This window comes from Podarcis cretensis, assembly GCF_951804945.1.
Source record: "Podarcis cretensis genome assembly, chromosome: 6".
Classification (NCBI taxonomy): Eukaryota; Metazoa; Chordata; class Lepidosauria; order Squamata; family Lacertidae; genus Podarcis; species Podarcis cretensis.
Window position 1 is genome coordinate 6,463,291 of NC_137175.1, and position 21,707 is coordinate 6,484,997.

Sequence of the window (21,707 nt, forward strand, 5' to 3'; positions counted from 1 at the left end):
ATGATTAGATGGGCCCAGGATTTGAGACATAATATTGACTTTGAAAGGTGGGGAAAATTGTGCACAAGAACAATTAAATTCACAGCACGTGTGTCACTTAAAGAGAACTTAATGAAGATGATGTATCGTTGGTACATTACGCTGACTAAACTTGCTAAAATGTATAGAAACCAAGATAAAAACAGTTGGAAATGGAAGGAGAACGAGGGGAATTTCCTTCATATGTGGTGGACATGTACTAAGGTGAAAGCCTTCTGGGATATAATATACAATGAGTTGAAAAAGGTTTTTAAATATAACTTCAACAGAAAACCAGAGGCATTTTTGTTAGGGTTCGAAACGTACTGGGATCCAATGTAGATCTTTTCGGACCCCGCGACTGGACCTAATGGTCAGAGGTCCCCTTTACCCTTTACCGACACTTTGAATTGGGCTTAGAAACGTACTGGGATCCAAAAATTGCTATTTTTATGTTTCTCCTGCTACCCATCTTGAGCCCCATTTGGTTGATATAAATTTGGATGACATGAATTTAACAAACACATGGAAACCCAGTAGTGCACTCAGCATATAAGGGCAAGGCAGGATCCCTATCTGAGACCCCAAAGAGCCCCTGCCAGCCCGAACAGGCAGCACTGGCTTTGGTGGCACAGCTTCCTGGCTCAGAGCAAGACTGCTTCACAGGTACTTTTTGTCCCTTGGCTAATCTCATCACTGCATGGAAGCCAAGCCAAATTGTGTGGAAATACTGGTTTGGGACTTGCTATAATCAGAGAGATGGTTCTGGTTCCTGTTTTCTAGGGCTCCTTCTCCAGAAAGCCCTTCTCAAATTTGGCCTGTTTGAGGCCTCTTTCCAAGCTAGAAACAGGATGGTGCCAGAGAGCTCTCATGAATGCAGCATCACGTGACTTGTCATGTGTTGTTCATTAGCCCATTGGCCACATCCAAGATGGCAGCACTGCTTGTCACTCAGCCCCAACTGCCATCTTGAGTAGGTCTGCTCTCGCAGAGTACAGGTGCCCATTTCACATCAAAATGGAGGCAAGCAACCTAGCTAGCCTTGTTTTGTACCCAACTGATTAGTCCTGCAGACATTACGAGATTATGACTCCCAGCATACCTCATTATTGGCTTTGATGACTGGAGCCGGTAGGAGCTGGAATCCAAAAACACCTGGGAGAGCAGAGACATGTTCCCCACCCCTGAATTATCTACCACTTTCATTCCCTTAGCAAGGTACCCATGTTGTGAGAGGTGTTGGGATTCATCTGCTTTGACATTGCTCCTAAAACAACAACTCCTGAGAACGCTTCATCCTCCAGCTTGTTTATATTTCAGAGTGTGAATCACAGAGCCCATTTGCAGGAGATGTGGAAGGCACAAACAATGTGAAAACATACCCAAATCAAGTTTCACATGGCCTGGAGTCTCACTGAAAATGTTGTTGCTTTTTAAACTCGATGCACCAGCTCCCATGTACAGCTACCGCCGCTGCAAACAGTCTGGCCAGAAGCTGAACTGGTGGATGAGTGCACTTAAAAAACTTTTTTTTTTACTAACTGCATCAAAACTGCAATGCACAACAGAATTAACTGCTCAATTACAAATCATGGTATTCCGGAAAATGGGTCATATCAAAAATACTCCTATAAAGGATTATGGTTAAGTGGCAGGTGTTGCTCTTAATTAGAGTTTTTACTCTGCATTCCATAATTCCCTAAAGCTTCTCCATTCCTCCGCAGCTTTATTCCTGCTAACTCTTCTGTACATAAAAGCCATTCTCTCAATTGAGGAATGCCTTTCGATTTCCAGTACAGCTGTACCTCGGAAGTCGAACGGAATCCGTTCCAGAGGTCCGTTTGACTTCCAAAACATTTGGAAACCAAGGTGTGGCTTCCAATTGGTTGCAGGAAGCTCCTGCAGCCAATCGGAAGCCGCCGAAGTCGCGCTGGATGTTCGGGTTACAAAGGACGCTTGCAAACCGGAACACTTACTACTGAGCTTGCGGCGTTCGGGAGCCAAAATGTACGAGTACCAAGGCGTTTGTTTGGCTTCCAAGGTATGACTGTATTCTATATCCTGTATAAACTATTGCAGCTGCAAGGCTCATACGATACAATGCTTCTTTTTCTCTAAGGGTTATCCCATCTGGATAAGACCGTTTTAAAAACGGTTGAGCTGGTGTGGTGGCTAAAAGTGTTGGACTGGGACCTGGGAGACCAGGGTTCAAATCTCCACTTAGCCACTAGCTGCCTTTACTGCCTCATCAGGAAACGAAAGTTGGGTCTGTGGCCGCATTAACACAAAAGATGGTTGAACTGCTGGGTTAGTCGGGCATGATTGACACCAGTCGTCAACAAGACACTTGAAACTTAGCTGAAACATTCTCTCTTTTTTTAATAAAATAAGTTATAGTAAATCTTTAAATTAAAATACATTGCCCCTAGGCTCAGAAATGCTCTTGAGCACGTAAAAAAAGGCAGCAAGCATCTCTCGTCATCCTCTCCATTTCCAAAAAAATATGCTCTCAGCCACGGCCTCTGATGGAAGATGAGTAAGAAAAAACTGTGGTGCAGTGCGATAGTCTCTTTACAAATGTTTTTTGGGGGGGCGTTTTGGGGGGTTAAGGTGCAGTGCAGAAGCCTCTTTCCCTCCAGAGTGGTTCCTTTACAAAAGAGGAGCTTGCTACGAGTCCAGGAGGTCTTCCTCATCACTCCAGTCGGGAGGCGCATCTGTGCCAAAGTATCGGTCTCCAAAATTTCCTAGAGGGAGGCAGGAGGGAACGGGAATTAGGAAGAGCTTTGAGAAACCCTTGTGCACGTAGGAAGTACGCTGAGCTGTGTCTGCGCTATTCAGAGATGTACCCGGAACGTTCCCGCCTGGCAAAAATCCCAAAATCCTTCTGCTAGATTCTCATTCTTGAAACCTGTTTCATGCGCGTTCAGCAAGTCCTAGAGATTTGTCACCTTCTCGAGGTGGTGGCAGGAGCGTGCTTGAAGCCTTGCCCACTTCTCGGGTGTTAAATCTGGCAGAGGAGAGTCTCTTGGGTACTTCCACCACCCTCGGAAGTGTGGGGAAAGCTGGCCAAGGAGAGGGCTTTCTCTGAGGCAGACCCTAAATGGTGGATCTCCCCACAGAGATGAATCTCCATTGTCCGGCTTTTGTCATATGCTGAAAAGAAGTCTGCTTTGTGGGACCCACTGGTTTGCCCTGGTTGGAATTATTTTTCTTGTTTTTACCATTATTATTATTATTATTATTATTATTATTATTATTATTACATTTCTACGCCACCCATCTGACTGGGTTACCACAGCCACTCTGGGTGGCTTCCAACAATTGTAAGACCACAGTGAATCATCCCTAGCTAACAGGACCAGTGGTCAGGTATGTTGGGAATTGTAGTCTCAAAACATCTGAAGGGCTGAGTTTGCCTATGCCTGCCTTATTCAAACTGTCTGCAGCTAGGAAATAAATAGTAAGGATGGAGCGATACATGCAAAAAACCCCAAACAAAACAATGCTAGGAAACAAACCCTTATTTTCTGCATCAATGGTGGTGGTTAGGAATCACAGAGGACACTCGGGTTGCGAACGTGATCTGTGCGGAATGCACATTCGCAACCCGCAGCGGCGCGTCTGCGCATTCATGGGTTGCAATTTGGTGCTTCTGTGCATGCACAAAGTGTGATTTAGTGCGCATGCGCAACCGCCGAAACCCGGAAGTAACCGGGTACCTCCGGGTTTCAGCGGGTCCGTAACCCAAAAAAACACAACCAGAAGGATCTGTAACACAAGGGATGACCGTATATTATTGCTTGCAAGCAGCTCTGAGCCATCAGAGAATGAACAACTCAAAAGCTTTTCCAGGGATCCGACAACCGTAAGAACATAAGGCAGAGCTGGTTGCTGGATCAGGCCAATGGCCACTCCAGTCCAGCATCCTGTTCTCACAGTGGAAACACACAATTGGGATCTGAGCATAAGAGAACCTCTCCCCTCTTGAGGTTTCCAGTAACGGTCATTCAGAAGCTTCGCTGGTTCAAGACCAGGGGCAGAACCTCCTAACCCTGGCCACTCACCAATACCAGGGATGATGCGGAAGAGGTCGTTCACTTTCTTGTCCACGGCGGTCGTGATGATCTTCACCTGCGGGAAGGCGTAAGCGACAGAGTGGACGCCCATCTCGGCCATCAGCAGGGAGAGGAGGAATATCTTGTCCTCTGGGACATCGTGGTCCTAAGAGAAAGAAGAGAGTTTCGGCCACTTAGTTTCACTCCCCAGCTTGCCCTTTGGGCCTCTGGGTGTTACGGAACTACAACTCCCAGCAACCCTGGTCACTGGGCTGTGCTTGCTAGGGCTGGTGGGAATTGTAGTTCAGCAACATCTGGTTTTCCCACACCCAGCTTATGCTTCCGGTGGATGGTCAGATGAAATACGCAGAATTTCCCCCTTCATTTCTAATGTTCAGAGGAGAGTGCTGTTACCACTGCCCTTCCCTCCCAACAGCCTCTTCCCTTCCTTCCCAACTGCCTCTTCCCTTCCCTCCCAACAGCCTCTTCCCTTCCCTCCCAACAGCCTCTTCCCTTCCCTCCCAACAGCCTCTTTCCTTCCCTCCCAACAGCCTCTTAGCTTCCCTCCCAACAGCCTCTTTCCTTCCCTCCCATCAGCCTCTTTCCTTCCCTCCCATCAGCCTCTTTCCTTCCCTCCCATCAGCCTCTTCCCTTCCCTCCCAACAGCCTCTTCCCTTCCCTCCCAACAGCCTCTTAGCTTCCCTCCCAACAGCCTCTTTCCTTCCCTCCCAACAGCCTCTTTCCTTCCCTCCCATCAGCCTCTTTCCTTCCCTCCCATCAGCCTCTTTCCTTCCCTCCCATCAGCCTCTTTCCTTCCCTCCCAACAGCCTCTTTCCTTCCCTCCCATCAGCCTCTTTCCTTCCCTCCCATCAGCCTCTTTCCTTCCCTCCCAACAGCCTCTTCCCTTCTCTCCCATCAGCCTCTTCCCTTCTCTCCCATCAGCCTCTTCCCTTCTCTCCCATCAGCCTCTTCCCTTCTCTCCCATCAGCCTCTTCCCTTCCCTCCCATCAGCCTCTTTCCTTCCCTCCCAATAGCCTCTTTCCTTCCCTCCCCACAGCCTCTTTCCTTCCCTCCCCACAGCCTCTTTTCCTCCCTCCCAACAGCCTTTTTCCCTCCCTCCCAACAGCCTCTTTCCCTCCCTCCCAACAGCCTCTTTCCTTCCCTCCCAACAGCCTCTTTCCTTCCCTCCCATCAGCCTTTTTCCTTCCCTCCCATCAGCCTCTTTCCTTCCCTCCCAACAGCCTCTTTCCTTCCCTCCCAACAGCCTCTTTCCTTCCCTCCCATCAGCCTCTTTCCTTCCCTCCCAACAGCCTCTTTCCTTCCCTCCCATCAGCCTCTTTCCTTCCCTCCCATCAGCCTCTTTCCTTCCCTCCCATCAGCCTTTTTCCTTCCCTCCCATCAGCCTCTTTCCTTCCCTCCCAACAGCCTCTTTCCTTCCCTCCCAACAGCCTCTTTCCTTCCCTCCCAACAGCCTCTTTCCTTCCCTCCCAACAGCCTCTTTCCTTCCCTCTCATCAGCCTCTTTCCTTCCCTCCCAACAGCCTCTTCCCTTCCCTCAACAGCCTCTTTCCTTCCCTCCCATCAGCCTCTTCCCTTCCCTCCCATCAGCCTCTTCCCTTCCCTCCCATCAGCCTCTTTCCCTCCCTCCCAACAGCCTCTTTCCTTCCCTCCCATCAGCCTCTTTCCCTCCCTCCCAACAGCCTCTTTCCTTCCCTCCCATCAGCCTCTTCCCTTCCCTCAACAGCCTCTTTCCTTCCCTCCCATCAGCCTCTTCCCTTCCCTCCCATCAGCCTCTTCCCTTCCCTCCCATCAGCCTCTTTCCCTCCCTCCCAACAGCCTCTTTCCTTCCCTCCCATCAGCCTCTTTCCTTCCCTCCCATCAGCCTCTTCCCTTCCCTCCCATCAGCCTCTTTCCCTCCCTCCCAACAGCCTCTTTCCTTCCCTCTCATCAGCCTCTTCCCTTCCCTCCCAACAGCCTCTTTCCTTCCCTCCCAATAGCCTCTTCCCTTCCCTCCCAATAGCCTCTTTCCTTCCCTCCCAACAGCCTCTTTCCTTCCCTCCCAACAGCCTCTTCCCTTCTCTCCCATCAGCCTCTTCCCTTCTCTCCCATCAGCCTCTTCCCTTCTCTCCCATCAGCCTCTTCCCTTCCCTCCCAACAGCCTCTTTCCTTCCCTCCAAACAGCCTCTTTCCTTCCCTCCCAACAGCCTCTTCCCTTCGCTCCCAACAGCCTCTTCCCTTCTCTCCCATCAGCCTCTTCCCTTCCCTCCCATCAGCCTCTTTCCTTCCCTCCCAATAGCCTCTTTCCTTCCTTCCCCACAGCCTCTTTCCTTCCCTCCCCACAGCCTCTTTTCCTCCCTCCCAACAGCCTCTTTCCTTCCCTCAACAGCCTCTTTTCTTCCCTCCCAATAGCCTCTTTCCTTCCCTCCCAATAGCCTCTTTCCTTCCCTCCCAACAGCCTCTTTCCTTCCTTCCCATCAGCCTCTTTCCCTCCCTCCCATCAGCCTCTTTTCTTCCCTCCCATCAGCCTCTTCCCTTCCCTCCCAACAGCCTCTTCCCTTCCCTCCCAACAGCCTCTTAGCTTCCCTCCCAACAGCCTCTTTCCTTCCCTCCCAACAGCCTCTTTCCTTCCCTCCCATCAGCCTCTTTCCTTCCCTCCCATCAGCCTCTTTCCTTCCCTCCCATCAGCCTCTTTCCTTCCCTCCCAACAGCCTCTTTCCTTCCCTCCCATCAGCCTCTTTCCTTCCCTCCCATCAGCCTCTTTCCTTCCCTCCCAACAGCCTCTTCCCTTCTCTCCCATCAGCCTCTTCCCTTCTCTCCCATCAGCCTCTTCCCTTCTCTCCCATCAGCCTCTTCCCTTCTCTCCCATCAGCCTCTTCCCTTCCCTCCCATCAGCCTCTTTCCTTCCCTCCCAATAGCCTCTTTCCTTCCCTCCCCACAGCCTCTTTCCTTCCCTCCCCACAGCCTCTTTTCCTCCCTCCCAACAGCCTTTTTCCCTCCCTCCCAACAGCCTCTTTCCCTCCCTCCCAACAGCCTCTTTCCTTCCCTCCCAACAGCCTCTTTCCTTCCCTCCCATCAGCCTTTTTCCTTCCCTCCCATCAGCCTCTTTCCTTCCCTCCCAACAGCCTCTTTCCTTCCCTCCCAACAGCCTCTTTCCTTCCCTCCCATCAGCCTCTTTCCTTCCCTCCCAACAGCCTCTTTCCTTCCCTCCCATCAGCCTCTTTCCTTCCCTCCCATCAGCCTCTTTCCTTCCCTCCCATCAGCCTTTTTCCTTCCCTCCCATCAGCCTCTTTCCTTCCCTCCCAACAGCCTCTTTCCTTCCCTCCCAACAGCCTCTTTCCTTCCCTCCCAACAGCCTCTTTCCTTCCCTCCCAACAGCCTCTTTCCTTCCCTCTCATCAGCCTCTTTCCTTCCCTCCCAACAGCCTCTTTCCTTCCCTCAACAGCCTCTTTCCTTCCCTCCCATCAGCCTCTTCCCTTCCCTCAACAGCCTCTTTCCTTCCCTCCCATCAGCCTCTTCCCTTCCCTCCCATCAGCCTCTTCCCTTCCCTCCCATCAGCCTCTTTCCCTCCCTCCCAACAGCCTCTTTCCTTCCCTCCCATCAGCCTCTTTCCCTCCCTCCCAACAGCCTCTTTCCTTCCCTCCCATCAGCCTCTTCCCTTCCCTCAACAGCCTCTTTCCTTCCCTCCCATCAGCCTCTTCCCTTCCCTCCCATCAGCCTCTTCCCTTCCCTCCCATCAGCCTCTTCCCTTCCCTCCCATCAGCCTCTTTCCCTCCCTCCCAACAGCCTCTTTCCTTCCCTCCCATCAGCCTCTTTCCTTCCCTCCCATCAGCCTCTTCCCTTCCCTCCCATCAGCCTCTTTCCCTCCCTCCCAACAGCCTCTTTCCTTCCCTCTCATCAGCCTCTTCCCTTCCCTCCCAACAGCCTCTTTCCTTCCCTCCCAATAGCCTCTTCCCTTCCCTCCCAATAGCCTCTTTCCTTCCCTCCCAACAGCCTCTTTCCTTCCCTCCCAACAGCCTCTTCCCTTCTCTCCCATCAGCCTCTTCCCTTCTCTCCCATCAGCCTCTTCCCTTCTCTCCCATCAGCCTCTTCCCTTCCCTCCCAACAGCCTCTTTCCTTCCCTCCAAACAGCCTCTTTCCTTCCCTCCCAACAGCCTCTTCCCTTCGCTCCCAACAGCCTCTTCCCTTCTCTCCCATCAGCCTCTTCCCTTCCCTCCCATCAGCCTCTTTCCTTCCCTCCCAATAGCCTCTTTCCTTCCCTCCCCACAGCCTCTTTCCTTCCCTCCCCACAGCCTCTTTTCCTCCCTCCCAACAGCCTCTTTCCTTCCCTCAACAGCCTCTTTTCTTCCCTCCCAATAGCCTCTTTCCTTCCCTCCCAATAGCCTCTTTCCTTCCCTCCCAACAGCCTCTTTCCTTCCTTCCCATCAGCCTCTTTCCCTCCCTCCCATCAGCCTCTTTTCTTCCCTCCCAACAGCCTCTTTCCTTCCCTCCCAACAGCTAAGTCAAAGCTGTCCCACACCACCTGCCTCCCTTACCAGCAACACCCTCACAGCCATCATGGCTGCCGCTCCTGTAGAGACCGTACAGTCCATGAGGATCACGTGATCTTCACTGATGTCCTTTGGAAGCCTCAGATAATGCAGCTGGAGGAGGGAGAAGGAGGAAGGGAGCGTTCGGAGATGGCAAGCAGGGAGGGAAGTGTCCCCAGCAGGACTGCCCTGCTCATTCCTTGCATAGGGTCACTGTTGGCAACCCACATCCCCCAAGACAAAAGTTGGCGAGTACCATCAAGTGAGCCCAGAGGTGGTTATAGACTAGGCCAGTCTTCCCCAACCTGGTGCCCTCCAGGTGTTTTGGCCAACAACTTCTGGAAAGCTCTAGGTCAGAGAAAGCTGCAAAGCATGGCATGGCATTGTCGGCAATATTAAGTTTTATTCATGCCCACTGTACACCACTGCCCATTCTGGCTGGGCTGATGGGAGTTGTAGTCCAAAAGATTTGAAGGGCACTCAGCTAGCAAAGGATGGACTACACAAAATTAATATCCACCTGATCTTTTTGTCCTAACCGGACAGGACATTGGGCTGGCCTGTATCTATCCAGCAACACTGCTTAAATATCTTTGTTATCACTCTGCTTCTTCATCATCAGCCCTCTTAATGTAGCATGACCTATGCCGTCAAAGAACAAGATGCTATATAATAATAATAATAATAATAATAATAATAATGGGTTGTATCAAATGCAAGTCATGCTCAGAGTAGACTCATTGAAATTAATGGGTGTGGAAAACTTAGGCACATCCGTTTCAATGGGTGCAGACCCAAAATTTAGTTGGCCACAACCCACTTCTAGCTAGCCCTTGACCAAAAGGTCCCAGGACGGGTTACAAAAATATCAGAATTAAAGACTGACAATGGTATCCAAATAATATCAGTGCAATGCTTGGACAACAGAACTTTCTTCCTATGTGCACCCAGCGCCCTTCCCAAATCTGCTCTGGATGGGTTGGGGGAGCCCCTGGAACAGATTAAGGGGGTGCAAGGGGGAAAGGGAAAGGGAGAAAAGTTCTCTTGCAGGAGCACAGATCCTTGTGCTGAAAGGACACGTTAGCCGGATACCGCCCCAAACTCAGTCTCATTAAAATCATAAAATAACGCCACAAAACTGACCAATAACCGTATTAACAGGACCACAGTGCGGAGCAACAATGCCTTGAGTTTTGAGGGTTTGGGATACCGCCAGAGAGGTGGCCAAGTGGCTCAGGCCACTACCAAGCCCTTGCCCCATACCAGGCCTGGACATTTACCTCTGGCTCCCCTGTATACCGGTTGGTCTGGATGAGGATGGTGCCAATCCGGACATCCTTACAGACGGCCCGCAGCGCTGGCTCCATGGTCTCCCCAGCCCTCAAAATGGACACGCCAGTAATCTGGAAGACAGAGGACAAGGTGAAAACCTGCAAGTATAATTCCTCCAGCTCTCTACTACCAGTGTGGTGTAGTGGTTAAGAGCGATGGACTCGTAATCTGGTGAACTGGGTTCGATTCCCTGCTCCTCCACATGCGGCTGCTGGGTGACCTTGGGATAGTCACACTTCTCTGAAGTCTCTCAGCCCTATTCACCTCACAGAGTGTTTGTTGTGGGGGAGGAAGGGAAAAGGAGATTGTTAGCCGCTTTGAGACTCCTTAAAGGTAAAGGGACTGCTGACCATTAGGTCCAGTTGTGGCCGACTCTGGGGTTGCGGTGCTCATCTCACTTTACTGGCCGAGGGAGCCGGCGTACAGCTTCCGGGTCATGTGGCCAGCATGACTAAGCCGCTTCTGGAGAACCAGAGCAGCGCACGGAAATGCCATTTACCTTCCCGCCAGAGCAGTACCTATTTATCTACTTGCACTTTGACGTGCTTTCGAACTGCTAGGTTGGCAGGAGCAGGGACTGAGCAACGGGAGCTCACCCTGCCGTGGGGATTCGAACCACTGACCTTTTGATCAGCAAGTCCTAGGCTCTGTGGTTTAACCCACAGTGCCACCCGCATCCCCTTGAGACTCCTTAGGGTAGTGGTAAAGCAGGATATCAAATCCAAACTCTTCTTCCTCTTCTTCTTCTATCTCACCATTCTGCACCTCCAGGTGATCAGGCTGTGTCGTTGCCATAAATGAATACAAAGGAGTCGCTGCCTTGTTCTTCCGTTTTCAGGCGAAGTTCTGTGGAGTTGTGTTCATGCCTGCCTTAGACAAATGAGTGAGCTGAAAAAGCTCCGCTCCATTTCAAAGTGGTGCCCAAAGGGGTTCATCTGTAACGTCAGCCATCTCTCATTGCAAGTTCCAAACCCTTTCCAAGTAGAAAGCTTCTTTCCTTTGAGAAGGGAGGGGGTAGCTGGTGGGGAGGTGGGCTTGCCAGAGACAGGAGAGCTCTTTCCATTCAGTTGTTAAGTGGAAATCAGGCAGCAGGATAGTGCAATTTCCCCAGGACAGTCATTTCCTGCCGGCAAGATTGGTACTTGGAGTTACTCTGCCTTCTACATTGAGTTGGGTGGCAGTGGAAACGGCAGTCCCATGATCCCTGGCAAGAATTGTCAGTGCATGCTTCACCCTCTGGTAATGTGGGTTTGTTAAGGGACGTGGTTGGCGCTGTGGTCTAGACCACTGATCCTCTTGGGCTTGCCGATTGGAAGGTTGGCGGTTCGAATCCCCGCGAAGGGGTGAGCTCCCGTTGCTCTGTCCCAGCTCCTGCCAACCTAGCAGTTCGAAAGCACACCAGTGCAAGTAGATAAATAGGTACCGCTGCGGCAGGAAGGTAAATGGTGTTTCCATGCGCTCTGGCACTCGTTACGGTCCTCCGTGCACCAGTAGCAGTTTAGTCCCGGAAAGCTGTCTGTGGACAAACGCTGGCTCCCTCAGCCTGAAGACGAGATGAGCGCCACAACCCCATAGTCACCTTTGAGTGGACTTAACAGTCCAGGGGTCCTTTACCTTTTTTTTAACCTAGTGTGGATTTGTGTGTGTGTTTTCTCTAAGAATACTTGATCAAACGCTGAAATCTCCCCACCGCTTCACTCTAAGCATTCACGAGAATTATTCTTTTTTTAAAAAACAAACAAAAAACCCAACACCAATGTTTTTCAGGAAGACTCGGTGGGAGTTTGTCATCCTCCGATAAATTATCCCTCTTCTTCAGGATCCTGGAAAAAGAGCCTTTATTAAGGTATTACCAAATGCATTTGAATTGAATCAGTTAATTAATTTTAAACCAAGTGAAGCTAGGCAATTAATCAATTAGAAAAAAATCTTTTAAACAGCAGAAAACCTTTCTCTTGCTCCATTATCCTCTTGCTTCCTTCAGTTGTTGGTGGGTTCTTCTCAACAGAAACTGGGCCTGTTCTTTCCTTTTGGGGTCTGCGTCAGGTTTAGTTGGGAATTCCATTCCACCCTTTGCTGCAGATATGTGGGATTGTTACATGTCACATGTCTGTTTACATTCCAGCACAGATTGCTGGAGTCCCGTGAGTGGAACATCCGCTCTGTATTGCTTTTGTTTTCTCTCTCTCCGAGAAGAACGACAAGGAGAGAAGCCATGTTTTTCTTTGTCCTGATTTATGTATAATAAATGCGTAGTTTAGTATAGTATCCATGCCTCGAGCCTGATCTGTTGTGTGTTTACTCTGCTGAGTAATGTGTGCTGTTGCATGCACAGTAGCATGAGTCGCGGACACACGTTGGATGAGGATGACTGATGGATCTCCACAATGGCAAGGCTGAGAAGGGACACGATCCGGCTGGGGCCAAGCCAGCTGGCTTTCCATCCCACGGTCCCAACACTCTCCAGATGCACCAGACTCAAGGATGCTCAGACCCAGATGTGTGCTATTTTTAGGAGAAAGCTGTCCCAAAGCTATTGAAAACTACTGGATGTGCAGATATGGAAACCCAGGGGTCACTATTGTGACACTGACAGGTGCAGGAGTGACTGTCAGCACAGCACCTGTCAAAGGCTTCAGCAAATATCCCCTCAAAACACCGCAATGCAAAAAGAGAGAGTTAAGATTTGTCCCAAATAGAAGATGCCACATGCAGAAAGCCGGAACTATGAATCAAAACAGGAGCAGGTTTCACACACCCCTGGTTTTATCAGGACTCTGCTTTGAGAATCCTCTGCCGGCGACACTTACTTGCTTCCCACTGTAATTTCGGCCTTCATAGTCGTGCCCTTGAGGGGTCTGAACTGTGCAGGTCTGGAAAGGCAACGGCACACAGGAATTAATAGGGAATTTGGGCAGGGACAGAGTCCAAGTGAGAGGTACGTAGCTCATCAGTGGCAGAAAAGCAGAATAAATTACGCAAAACAAACAGACGTGTGCATTTTTAAAAAACAACTTATGCAGGCTGCAAATCCAGGTTTCCTTAGAGCAGAATGGAAGCGCCCATCGCTGAAACCATTTCTATCCAGCTCTCTTCCCAGGCCACAAAAAGGGTACAGAGAGAGAGGGTGAGGTTCTAGAGGATTTTGTGAGCAAGGAAGGTCACTTTGGGGGCATAATTAAGTTTAGCCTGATATTGCTTCTTTAAACTGTGTTCAGCGAGAGAAGAAAACTCATCTCTGGACTTGAATGCCACTCCTTTTGTGGTATCGCCTACCCTCGAATTTTCTTCTTAGATTTAGAGCTGAATAGAACTTTTTCCAGGTCCACCTTCTAGCTTGAAATCCATGATTTCAGGTGGGGCAAACCTCACTCCCCGAAAGCCCTCCAACTCTGCTTTTCTCATAGCTGTTTCACAAATCACCTCCCTGCCTCGCATTCTGGTGCCAAATCAGTCATTTCCCCTCTGTATTTCACTCAAGTGATCCCAAGCCATTGGAGATTATGCACCGGAGGCAACATTGCAATAGAATGCAACCAATCAGATTTGGCGGCCTGCACCTGTTACGTAAGGGCAGATGGGCGCCATTTTGAGCGAAGGCAATGCCACTTATAGAGGCCACATGGGTGATCCCAACCAATCAAGAGGATGCAAAATGTGCATGCTGCCTGCTCCCTCCCAAAGATGCTGCGACAAATCACCCAAAGAGACGGGATCCTCTTTCAAAAGAGTCCTGATCCCTTTCGGCTCAGCCATGGTTTGGAACAGGGGTCAGCAGACTTTTTCATCAGGTCCACTGTCCCCCAGTCCTTGTGGGGGGGCTGGACTATATTTTTTTTGGGGGGGGGGAATGAACGAATTCCTATGCCTCACAAATAACCCAGAGATGCATTTTAAATAAAAGGACACATTCTACTCATGTAAAAACATGCTGATTCCCGGACTGTCCGCAGGCCGGATTTAGAAGGCGATTGGGCCAGATCCTGCCTCCGGGCCTTAGTTTGCCTACCCGTGGTTTGGAAGAACTCTTTGATCAGCCTACCTGGAAAGGCAGGAAGGAGAGTGCATGTTCAATCAGGAGACGCATCAGCCGTTTGGAGTAGAAGATAAACTCATCCCGACTTGTCTCCTTGTCCCTGAAAGGGTAACGAAGAGGAGAGAAGGAAGGCGTTAGGTTCATAGAATTATAAGAGTTGGAAGGGAGCCAAGGGTCATCTAGTCCAACCCCCTGCGATGCACGAATCGCAGCTAAAGCTTCCATGACAGATGACCATCCAAACCTCTGCTTAAAAGCCTCCAAGGAGAGCCCACAACCTCCCGAGGGAGACGGTTCCCTTGTCAAACTGCTCTTACTGTCAGAAAGTTCTTCCTGATGTTTTGTCAAACTCTCCTTTCTTGTCACTTGTGTGGCTGAGCACAGGAAAGGGGGGGGGGTCTGGAGGCGGATGCTCAACAGGCAACAGTTTGCTTCCTTCTCTCAATGGAGTAAGCGGCTTGCCAGGAGCTCTCCGTGGTGCTGAAAAGAACTTAGAACAAGGCGCCCAACTCACCGGATGATTGTGTGCATGCCTTTCACTTGCGGGGTGTTCTTCAGCACACTGAGAGTCTTGGGGAGAGGGTGGCATTGGTGCGCAGAGGCCAGTGCTGCCCTGAAGACAAAGAGGAGAATTAAAGTCAAGTTAAAGGCTTCTTGGGGAAGTCCTGCTTCCTCCCCCAGCCAGAGAAGAGAAGCCTCCCCAAAGATCCCACAGCTTTCCTCATCCGAACAAACCACACAGACCTTTCGCCATGGCTAAAACGCCCCATGGACAGGCTCAATGGGGAAGGGAATCTTGTGGGATGTAAAACTGCCGTCCAGTACAACATTCCTACGCAGGTGGCACTGTGGTCTAAACCACAGAGCCTAGGGCTTGCCGATCAGAAGGTCGGCGGTTCGAATCCCCGCAACAGGGTGAGCTCCGTTGTTCCTGCCCACCTAGCAGTTCGAAAGCACGTCAAGTGCAAGTAGACAAACTCTGGCTCCCTCGGCCAGTAAAGCGAGATGAGCGCCACAACCCCAGACTTGTCTGTGACTGGACTTAACAGTCAGGGGTCCCTTTACCTTTACCTTACAACATTCCTACAGTAGACATGTTAGGGGATGATTTGTACCACTCAGGAGAAGACTTCCTGTTTCCTCCTGAGCTGGGACAGACTTCCACTAAATGTGACGTGAAGAGGGGGTGGTCTGTTGTACTAGCATGGAGGAGCACATGGCCTCCATGTTCTGATCAGTGTGTCTTCTCCATTTTGTATGTTGCTGTGTGTTAGTCACAGTCACTTGGAACTAACTTCTATATGGAATAGTTCTAGTTGGTATGTAACCTAAGCCTGCCTTCAGGGACATGTCTGTGAACCTGAACGGATCTGTGAGTAAACTACTTTTATATTAACGCTAATCAGGTTCTTGTGTTTATTCTTTTGAAGAGGGATTTTACCAGGAAAGAATCTTTTAATAGGAAAACTCAGATGAGTCAGCAACAAGCTGATCGCTGCGTAATTTAAAAAGGGGGATGTTTGGAACTCTGCTAGAATATGGAACTTGCCTGCGCAAGTTAGGAAGGATATCATGAAATAATATATCCTCTCCTGCCTCCCTAATCACCCCCGCAAATCTTACACCCGGCCACCTCCCTTGAGTAAGTTATTGGCAGCGCTTAGCAGGGAGCCATGGCTGAACATGAGGTTGGGCAGGGCGGAACCAAGGAGAGCCTGCCGGATCAGGGCCAGGGCCCATCTGGTCCGGGATCCTGATCTCACAGTGGCCAGCTAGATGGCTCTGGGAATCCTGCCCAGGGATCCGAGCAGAGGACCGACTCTCCCCTCCTTTGGTTTCCAGCAACTGGGTTTCAGAATATTGCTGCCTCCAACTGTGGGGTCAGGGCACTGGCAACCTTTGGGACGAAGGGCGGAATATAAAATACCGCATTTTTTGCTCTATATATCGATGTGCACCAATCCCTTTTCCTCTTCTGGATTCAGCAATAGCTGCACAGCCTGCATTCACTCCATAAGAAGCACACACATTTCCCCTTACTTTTTAGGAGGGGGAAAGTGAGTCTTATAGAGCAAAAAATATGGTAGATAGATAGATGGATGACAGAGATAACAAGACTGGTGACTGGGAGCAGCCGTTGAGACCACATAACACCGGTCTTGAAAGACCTACATTGGCTCCCAGTACGTTTCCGAGCACAGTGTTGGTGCTGACCTTTAAAGCCCTAAACTGCCTCGGTCCTGTATACCTGAAGGAGCGTCTCCACCCCCATTGTTTTGCCCGGACACTGAGGTCCAGCACCGAGGGCCTCCTGGGAGTTCCCTCGCTGTGAGAAGCCAAGTTACAGGGAACCGGGCAGAGGGCCTTCTCGGTGGTGGCACCCGCCCTGTGGAATGCCCTCCCACCAGATGTCAACGAGAACAACAACTACCAGACTTTTAGAAGACATCTGAAGGCAGCCCTGCTTAGGGAAGCTTTTAATGTTTAATAGACTATTGTATTTTAATATTCTGTTGGGAGCCACCCAGAGTGGCTGGGGAAACCCAGCCAGATGGGCAGGGTATAAATTAAAAAATTATTATTATTATTATTATTATTATTATTATTATTATTATTATTATTATTATTTATTATTATTATTATTATTTCAAAAGCAGCCTAAGGGGTGGAGTTCTGTCTCCTGCGGGTGGGGGGGGGGAAGGACAAAGCCTCGTTGCCAAAATGAAAACTGGGGCCCAGCTTCCTTAGTCGTTGGAGGAATAAAAGGGTCAGGATGAGTCACATCTGAATGACAAACTGGTGGTTTTGAGGAGCGGCCGGCAGCTTAGCTAGCAGCTTGGAGGAAGAGGAAGGAGGTTCTAATTAGGACACCCTTTATTTGTTCAACGCCAGGCTTTTCACGTCCCCTATGTCTGTGTGGTTGGTTTGGGTGGACAAAGGGCCTTGTGGAGATCCTTTCCGCTTGCGGACTCACACACGCGAGCCTTAATTCAGGGCGAGCGGGGGAAAAGAGGAACATTAAAACATGCACACGCAGAAAAGAAGCTGGTTAAAGGTTTGTGCCTCGCCAGTTTTGGGTCCGGGAGAAAAAGGTGCACACGCAAATACACAGAGAACCAATCACAAGCCAGTGGAACGAAAGTGGGTTAACCAGGAGTCAGGGAGATGGTAAGGAGCTGTATGAAGGCTTAGCAAGGAGCCAGAAACAGCCTCAGATTTATGGACATTTCAAGGGTTCTGGCGGAAGATCTCAAGGGTGCCCCTGTGACCATGGGCAGCACGTTGTCAACTCCTTCATCACTTATTTTGCTTTTGTGTGTGCGTGTGTGTTAATTTGTTTCTACTAAAGGATTTTTAAAATAGCAACCATGGGAGACCCTGATCTGCATTGGGACCGTATTGGGAGGTAGAGGAACAGTTTATCCCTCAATGCTGCACCCCTGATTTATTTTTATTTTTTAAATCCCCAAATAGAAGCCAACAGAAGCTTCCCTTCCAGAACAAGTAACTGTTGGGGGGTATTTATTTGGACCATAGTAAAGGGGGGGGGGGGTTTAAAGGTTTATTCCTCCATTATGAGGGGTTAGACTGGACGATGCTCAGAATCCCTTCCAATATCCCATTTCAATGATTCTGTTAAATACCGTAGTTTTCGCTCCAAAACACGCACTTTTTTGCTCCTAGAAAGTAAGGGAAAATGCCTGTGCGTGTTAAGGAGCAAATGCACGGATCGGAGCCATGGCTGCCGTCAGTCAAGCAAAGCGGGAGCCGCTTACACACTCTACGAGGCTCTCGCTTTGCTTGCTTTAAAGCGACCTGGAGCAGGGGAGGAGGGAGGGAAGGAGAGCCATGGCAGCAAAGCGGGCAGCAGCCGCTTACACGGGAGGAGGGACAGACGCTAGCAAAGGTCCGTGCGCTCTCTAAACAGAGCAATGAGGCTGCAGAGGGATGGCAGGAAAGATAAAATTTAAGCAACCAGCAGCAAAATAAAACCAACCTCGAGCTCTGAGCCACGCAGTGAAAACCAGGAAGTTAAAAAAAAAAAGGCTGGGGATGAGGGAGAGGGGAAAACTTCGCAAATCCCCGCGTCTCAGCTGATCCGCTGGGAGGGAGCAGCTTGTTTTCAGGCAGGATAGATTCGAGCATTGTCTGGGTCCTAGTGCCCCTACTACTTTTTTTGTGCTCCATTCTATTGCTGCTGGTGGCTGCTTATCACTCAGGCTTCAAGGAGGAGCGCTTTTACACAGCTAATGGTGAATCCCCTGCAATCCAAGTCCTCCTCACTTGCTCAAATCTATTCTGCCTCAAAACAAGGAGCAGAAGGAAAAGGCTGCAAACTGTTAAATGGAAAAAAACCCAGGCACAGGGCAAGTACCTTAAGTATACCTTTAAAGCAACAGTGCTCTTTCCCTCCCTCCTCCCCGCTCAGCTCGCCGAAAAGCTCCTTCTCCACGTGTGCTCCTTGTCCCTTGAGTGCTTTTCCTTCCCTCCCCACTTAAAACGTGGTTACAAAGCACGGATCCACATGGATCCTCAGGATTTTTGCATTGGGCTACCCCAAACTCACCATCAGATCACATGTCTGTGGCCACAGCATGAACCATAAAAATCATGCACCCACTGTTTCGTTCAGAATATTTTTTTCTTGTTTTCCTCCTCTAAAAACTACGTGCGTGTTATGGTCAGATGCGTGTTATAGAGCGAAAAATACGGTACTCCATCCATCCATGCCATGGTCCCAGTGCCAATTGCACTGGGATAAAACAGTAATAAAACAGCTGGGGGGGCGGGGGGGGTTGATTCAACTTAATGAGCAACAGCTGCTTGATCCCTCAAGACTGTTTTGTTAATAATAATAATAATAATAAATTTTATTTATATCCCGCCCTCCCCAGCCAAAGCCGGGCTCAGAGCGGCTAACATCAAATGTATAATACATTAACATAAAGTCAGACAATCAATTAAAATACATCCTCAAATCAGATCAGGATCAAAATAAAATCCAATTGGATGGCAACCCGCAGATTAGGGATTTGGGACCTTAAATGCTCACCAGGCCCAACTGTTTGTGCTGAACTTATATGGGCCTGTGAGAAAAATGGAGAGGCCACTTTCATGCAAGTTCTTATGAAAGGGGAGAGGGAATCAGACTGAACCCCGACCAAAGGCTTGGCAGAACAGCTCTGTCTTGCAGGCCCTGCGGAAAGATGTCAAGTCCCGCAGGGCCCTAGTCTCTTGTGGCAGAGCGTTCCACCAGATCGGGGCCAGTACTGAAAAGGCCCTGGCTCTAGTTGAGACCAATCTAACCTCTCTGTGGCCTGGGACCTTCAAGATGTTGTTGTTGTTGTTGTTGTTGTTGTTGTTGTTGTTTTTCTGCTGTTTTTGCCTTCTCATCTGTTCTTAATTGTCTTTGTTGTACATCGCCCTGAGATAGTTGTTTAGGAGGCAATTAGCAAATCAATAATAATAATAATAGTACACCCTCCTGGCAAAATTGGGAGAAGTTCAAAGGGCAGCTGTCCAATCATAGATTGTTTGGGAAAGTGCAAATTGGGATGGGTTTGCATTGACATGTGACCCAGACTGAATTTCTGCCCCATGCCTTGTATCCTGGGTACCACATGATCCCCCCCCCCCCAGCTCTCATATGTTAAATTGCTCATTATGCTATAAACCTCCCAGTGGCTTTTAGTTGGGGGGGGGGAGGTATATAACTTTCATCTGTTCTTAATTGTCTTTGTTGTACATCGCCCTGAGATAGTTGTTTAGGAGGCAATTAGCAAATCAATAATAATAATAATAGTACACCCTCCTGGCAAAATTGGGAGAAGTTCAAAGGGCAGCTGTCCAATCATAGATTGTTTGGGAAAGTGCAAATTGGGATGGGTTTGCATTGACATGTGACCCAGACTGAATTTCTGCCCCATGCCTTGTATCCTGGGTACCACATGATCCCCTCCCCCCCAGCTCTCATATGTTAAATTGCTCATTATGCTATAAACCTCCCAGTGGCTTTTAGTTGGGGGGGGGAGGTATATAACTTTCTTAATTAAAAAGATACCCCCGCCATAGGGGGTGCGCTGACCCATACGGTAGACTCCTCATCATGCAGGCCTAGACTTTGGCAAAAGCTCGACACTCGATTTAGTATTCAAACCAAACCAAAAGGAAAAAAGAGAAAATAATAAGTTGGAGGGTGCAATTTGATCCTCACATATCCCAGCGGAGTTTCCTCTGTTCATCAGATGGGAGTTGTAGTTCAGGGATGAGCCAAGCAGGTAACAGACAACCAAACGCACAGAGAGACACAGATAACCAAAGAGGGAGGGAGGAGAAAAGAAAGCAGGGAAATAAGAGCACTTAATTTTAAAAAAGGGGGGGGGGGAATTGCCCTGGAAAAGCATCTTGCATCTCTTTTGCCTTGACCTGTAACAAAGTCATTCATATGTCTGGGTGGAGAGAAGTAGGAACGCCTACCTTTGGCATTGAATTTGTTACATGCGGCCCCTGGGAGGTTACCTGCAAGGTCGTGTGGCCCTCAGGCTGGTCCTCACCAAACCTTGCCTGCTCCCACACCAACTTAGTCTCACAGGGTGTTTTCTGGCACAGCCTCTGAAGGATTGCACAGGGCAGAGATGTTGGGAATTCTCCTGTGAGAACCTCTCAAGTGTATCAAGTGCCTTCTCGACGATTCAGGGCCATTACTGACAAAATAACATCGCATTTGGAGGTCTGCTTTATTAAAATAACCCAGTAGCAAGCGTGTTAAAACGGAAAGAATGTTAAGAACCCAAGAAGAGCCTGCAGGATCAGGCCAGTGGCCCATCTAGTTATCTCCCGCTTGGACTACGGCAATGCGCTTTACATGGGGCTACCTTCGAAGGTGACTCAGAAACTGCAATTAATCCAGAATGTGGCAGCTACACTGGTGACTGGGAGCGGCGGCCAAGACCATGGAACACCGGTCTTGAAAGACCTACATTGGCTCCCAGTACGTTTCCAAGCACAATTCAAAGTGTTGGTACTGACCTTGAAAGCCCTAAACAGCCTCGGTCCAGTATATCTGAAACAGCATCTCCACCCCCATCGTTCTATCCGGACACTGAGGTCCAGCTTTGAGGGCCTTCTGGCGGTTCCCTCGCTGCAAGAAGTGAGGTCACAGGGAACCAGGCAGAGGGCCTTCTTGGTGGTGGCGCCTGCCCTGTGGAACGCCCTCCCAGCAGATGTCAAGGCAATAAACAACTATTTTACTTTAAAAAGACAACTGAAGGCAGCCCCATTTAGGGAAGTTTTTGATGTCTGATGCTGTATTATTTTTAATATTCAGTTGGAAGCTGCCCAGAGTGGCTGGGAGAACCCAGCCAGATGGGTAGGGTATAAATATATTATTATTATTATTATTATTATTATTATTATTATTATTATTATTTAGTCCAGCATCCTGTTCTCAAAAGCAGCCAACCAGATGCCTGCGGGAAACCAGCATGCAGGTTTCTAGCCCTCTCCCTGTCCTGTGTTCCACTGTAACTGTTTCTCAGAAGAATTGCTGCCTCCGACCACGGAAACAGAATACAGCCACCATGGCTTGTAGCCACCAACACCCCCCTCCTCCATGAATCTGTCCTTTCTTAATGCCATCCAAGTTAGTGGCCATCACTGCCCTCCTGTGGCAGGGAGTTCCACAGTTTAGCTGTGTGAAGAAGTGCTTTCTTTTACGATACTGTAATCTTTATTGTCACTG

General features: G+C 49.4%; 1 protein-coding gene and 1 long non-coding RNA gene across 2 annotated transcripts in view; one reads left to right on the forward strand and one right to left on the reverse strand.

Moving 5' to 3' along the window:
- Positions 1-2,377: 2,377 nt before the first annotated feature.
- The window catches only part of UCKL1 (uridine-cytidine kinase 1 like 1), a 58,822-nt gene continuing 39,492 nt past the window's right edge, over positions 2,378-21,707 (reverse strand). Inside the window, 7 exon segments of the mRNA XM_079979358.1 lie at positions 2,378-2,762; positions 4,083-4,239; positions 8,605-8,712; positions 9,879-10,001; positions 12,741-12,803; positions 13,973-14,066; positions 14,481-14,579. Of these exon segments, the coding sequence (XP_079835484.1) occupies positions 2,686-2,762; positions 4,083-4,239; positions 8,605-8,712; positions 9,879-10,001; positions 12,741-12,803; positions 13,973-14,066; positions 14,481-14,579 (721 nt within the window). The 3' untranslated portion in view covers positions 2,378-2,685.
- Positions 10,008-12,198, forward strand: LOC307218166. The gene is made up of 2 exons (XR_013839844.1): positions 10,008-10,286; positions 10,710-12,198. It is a non-coding gene; the product is annotated as an uncharacterized lncRNA (long non-coding RNA).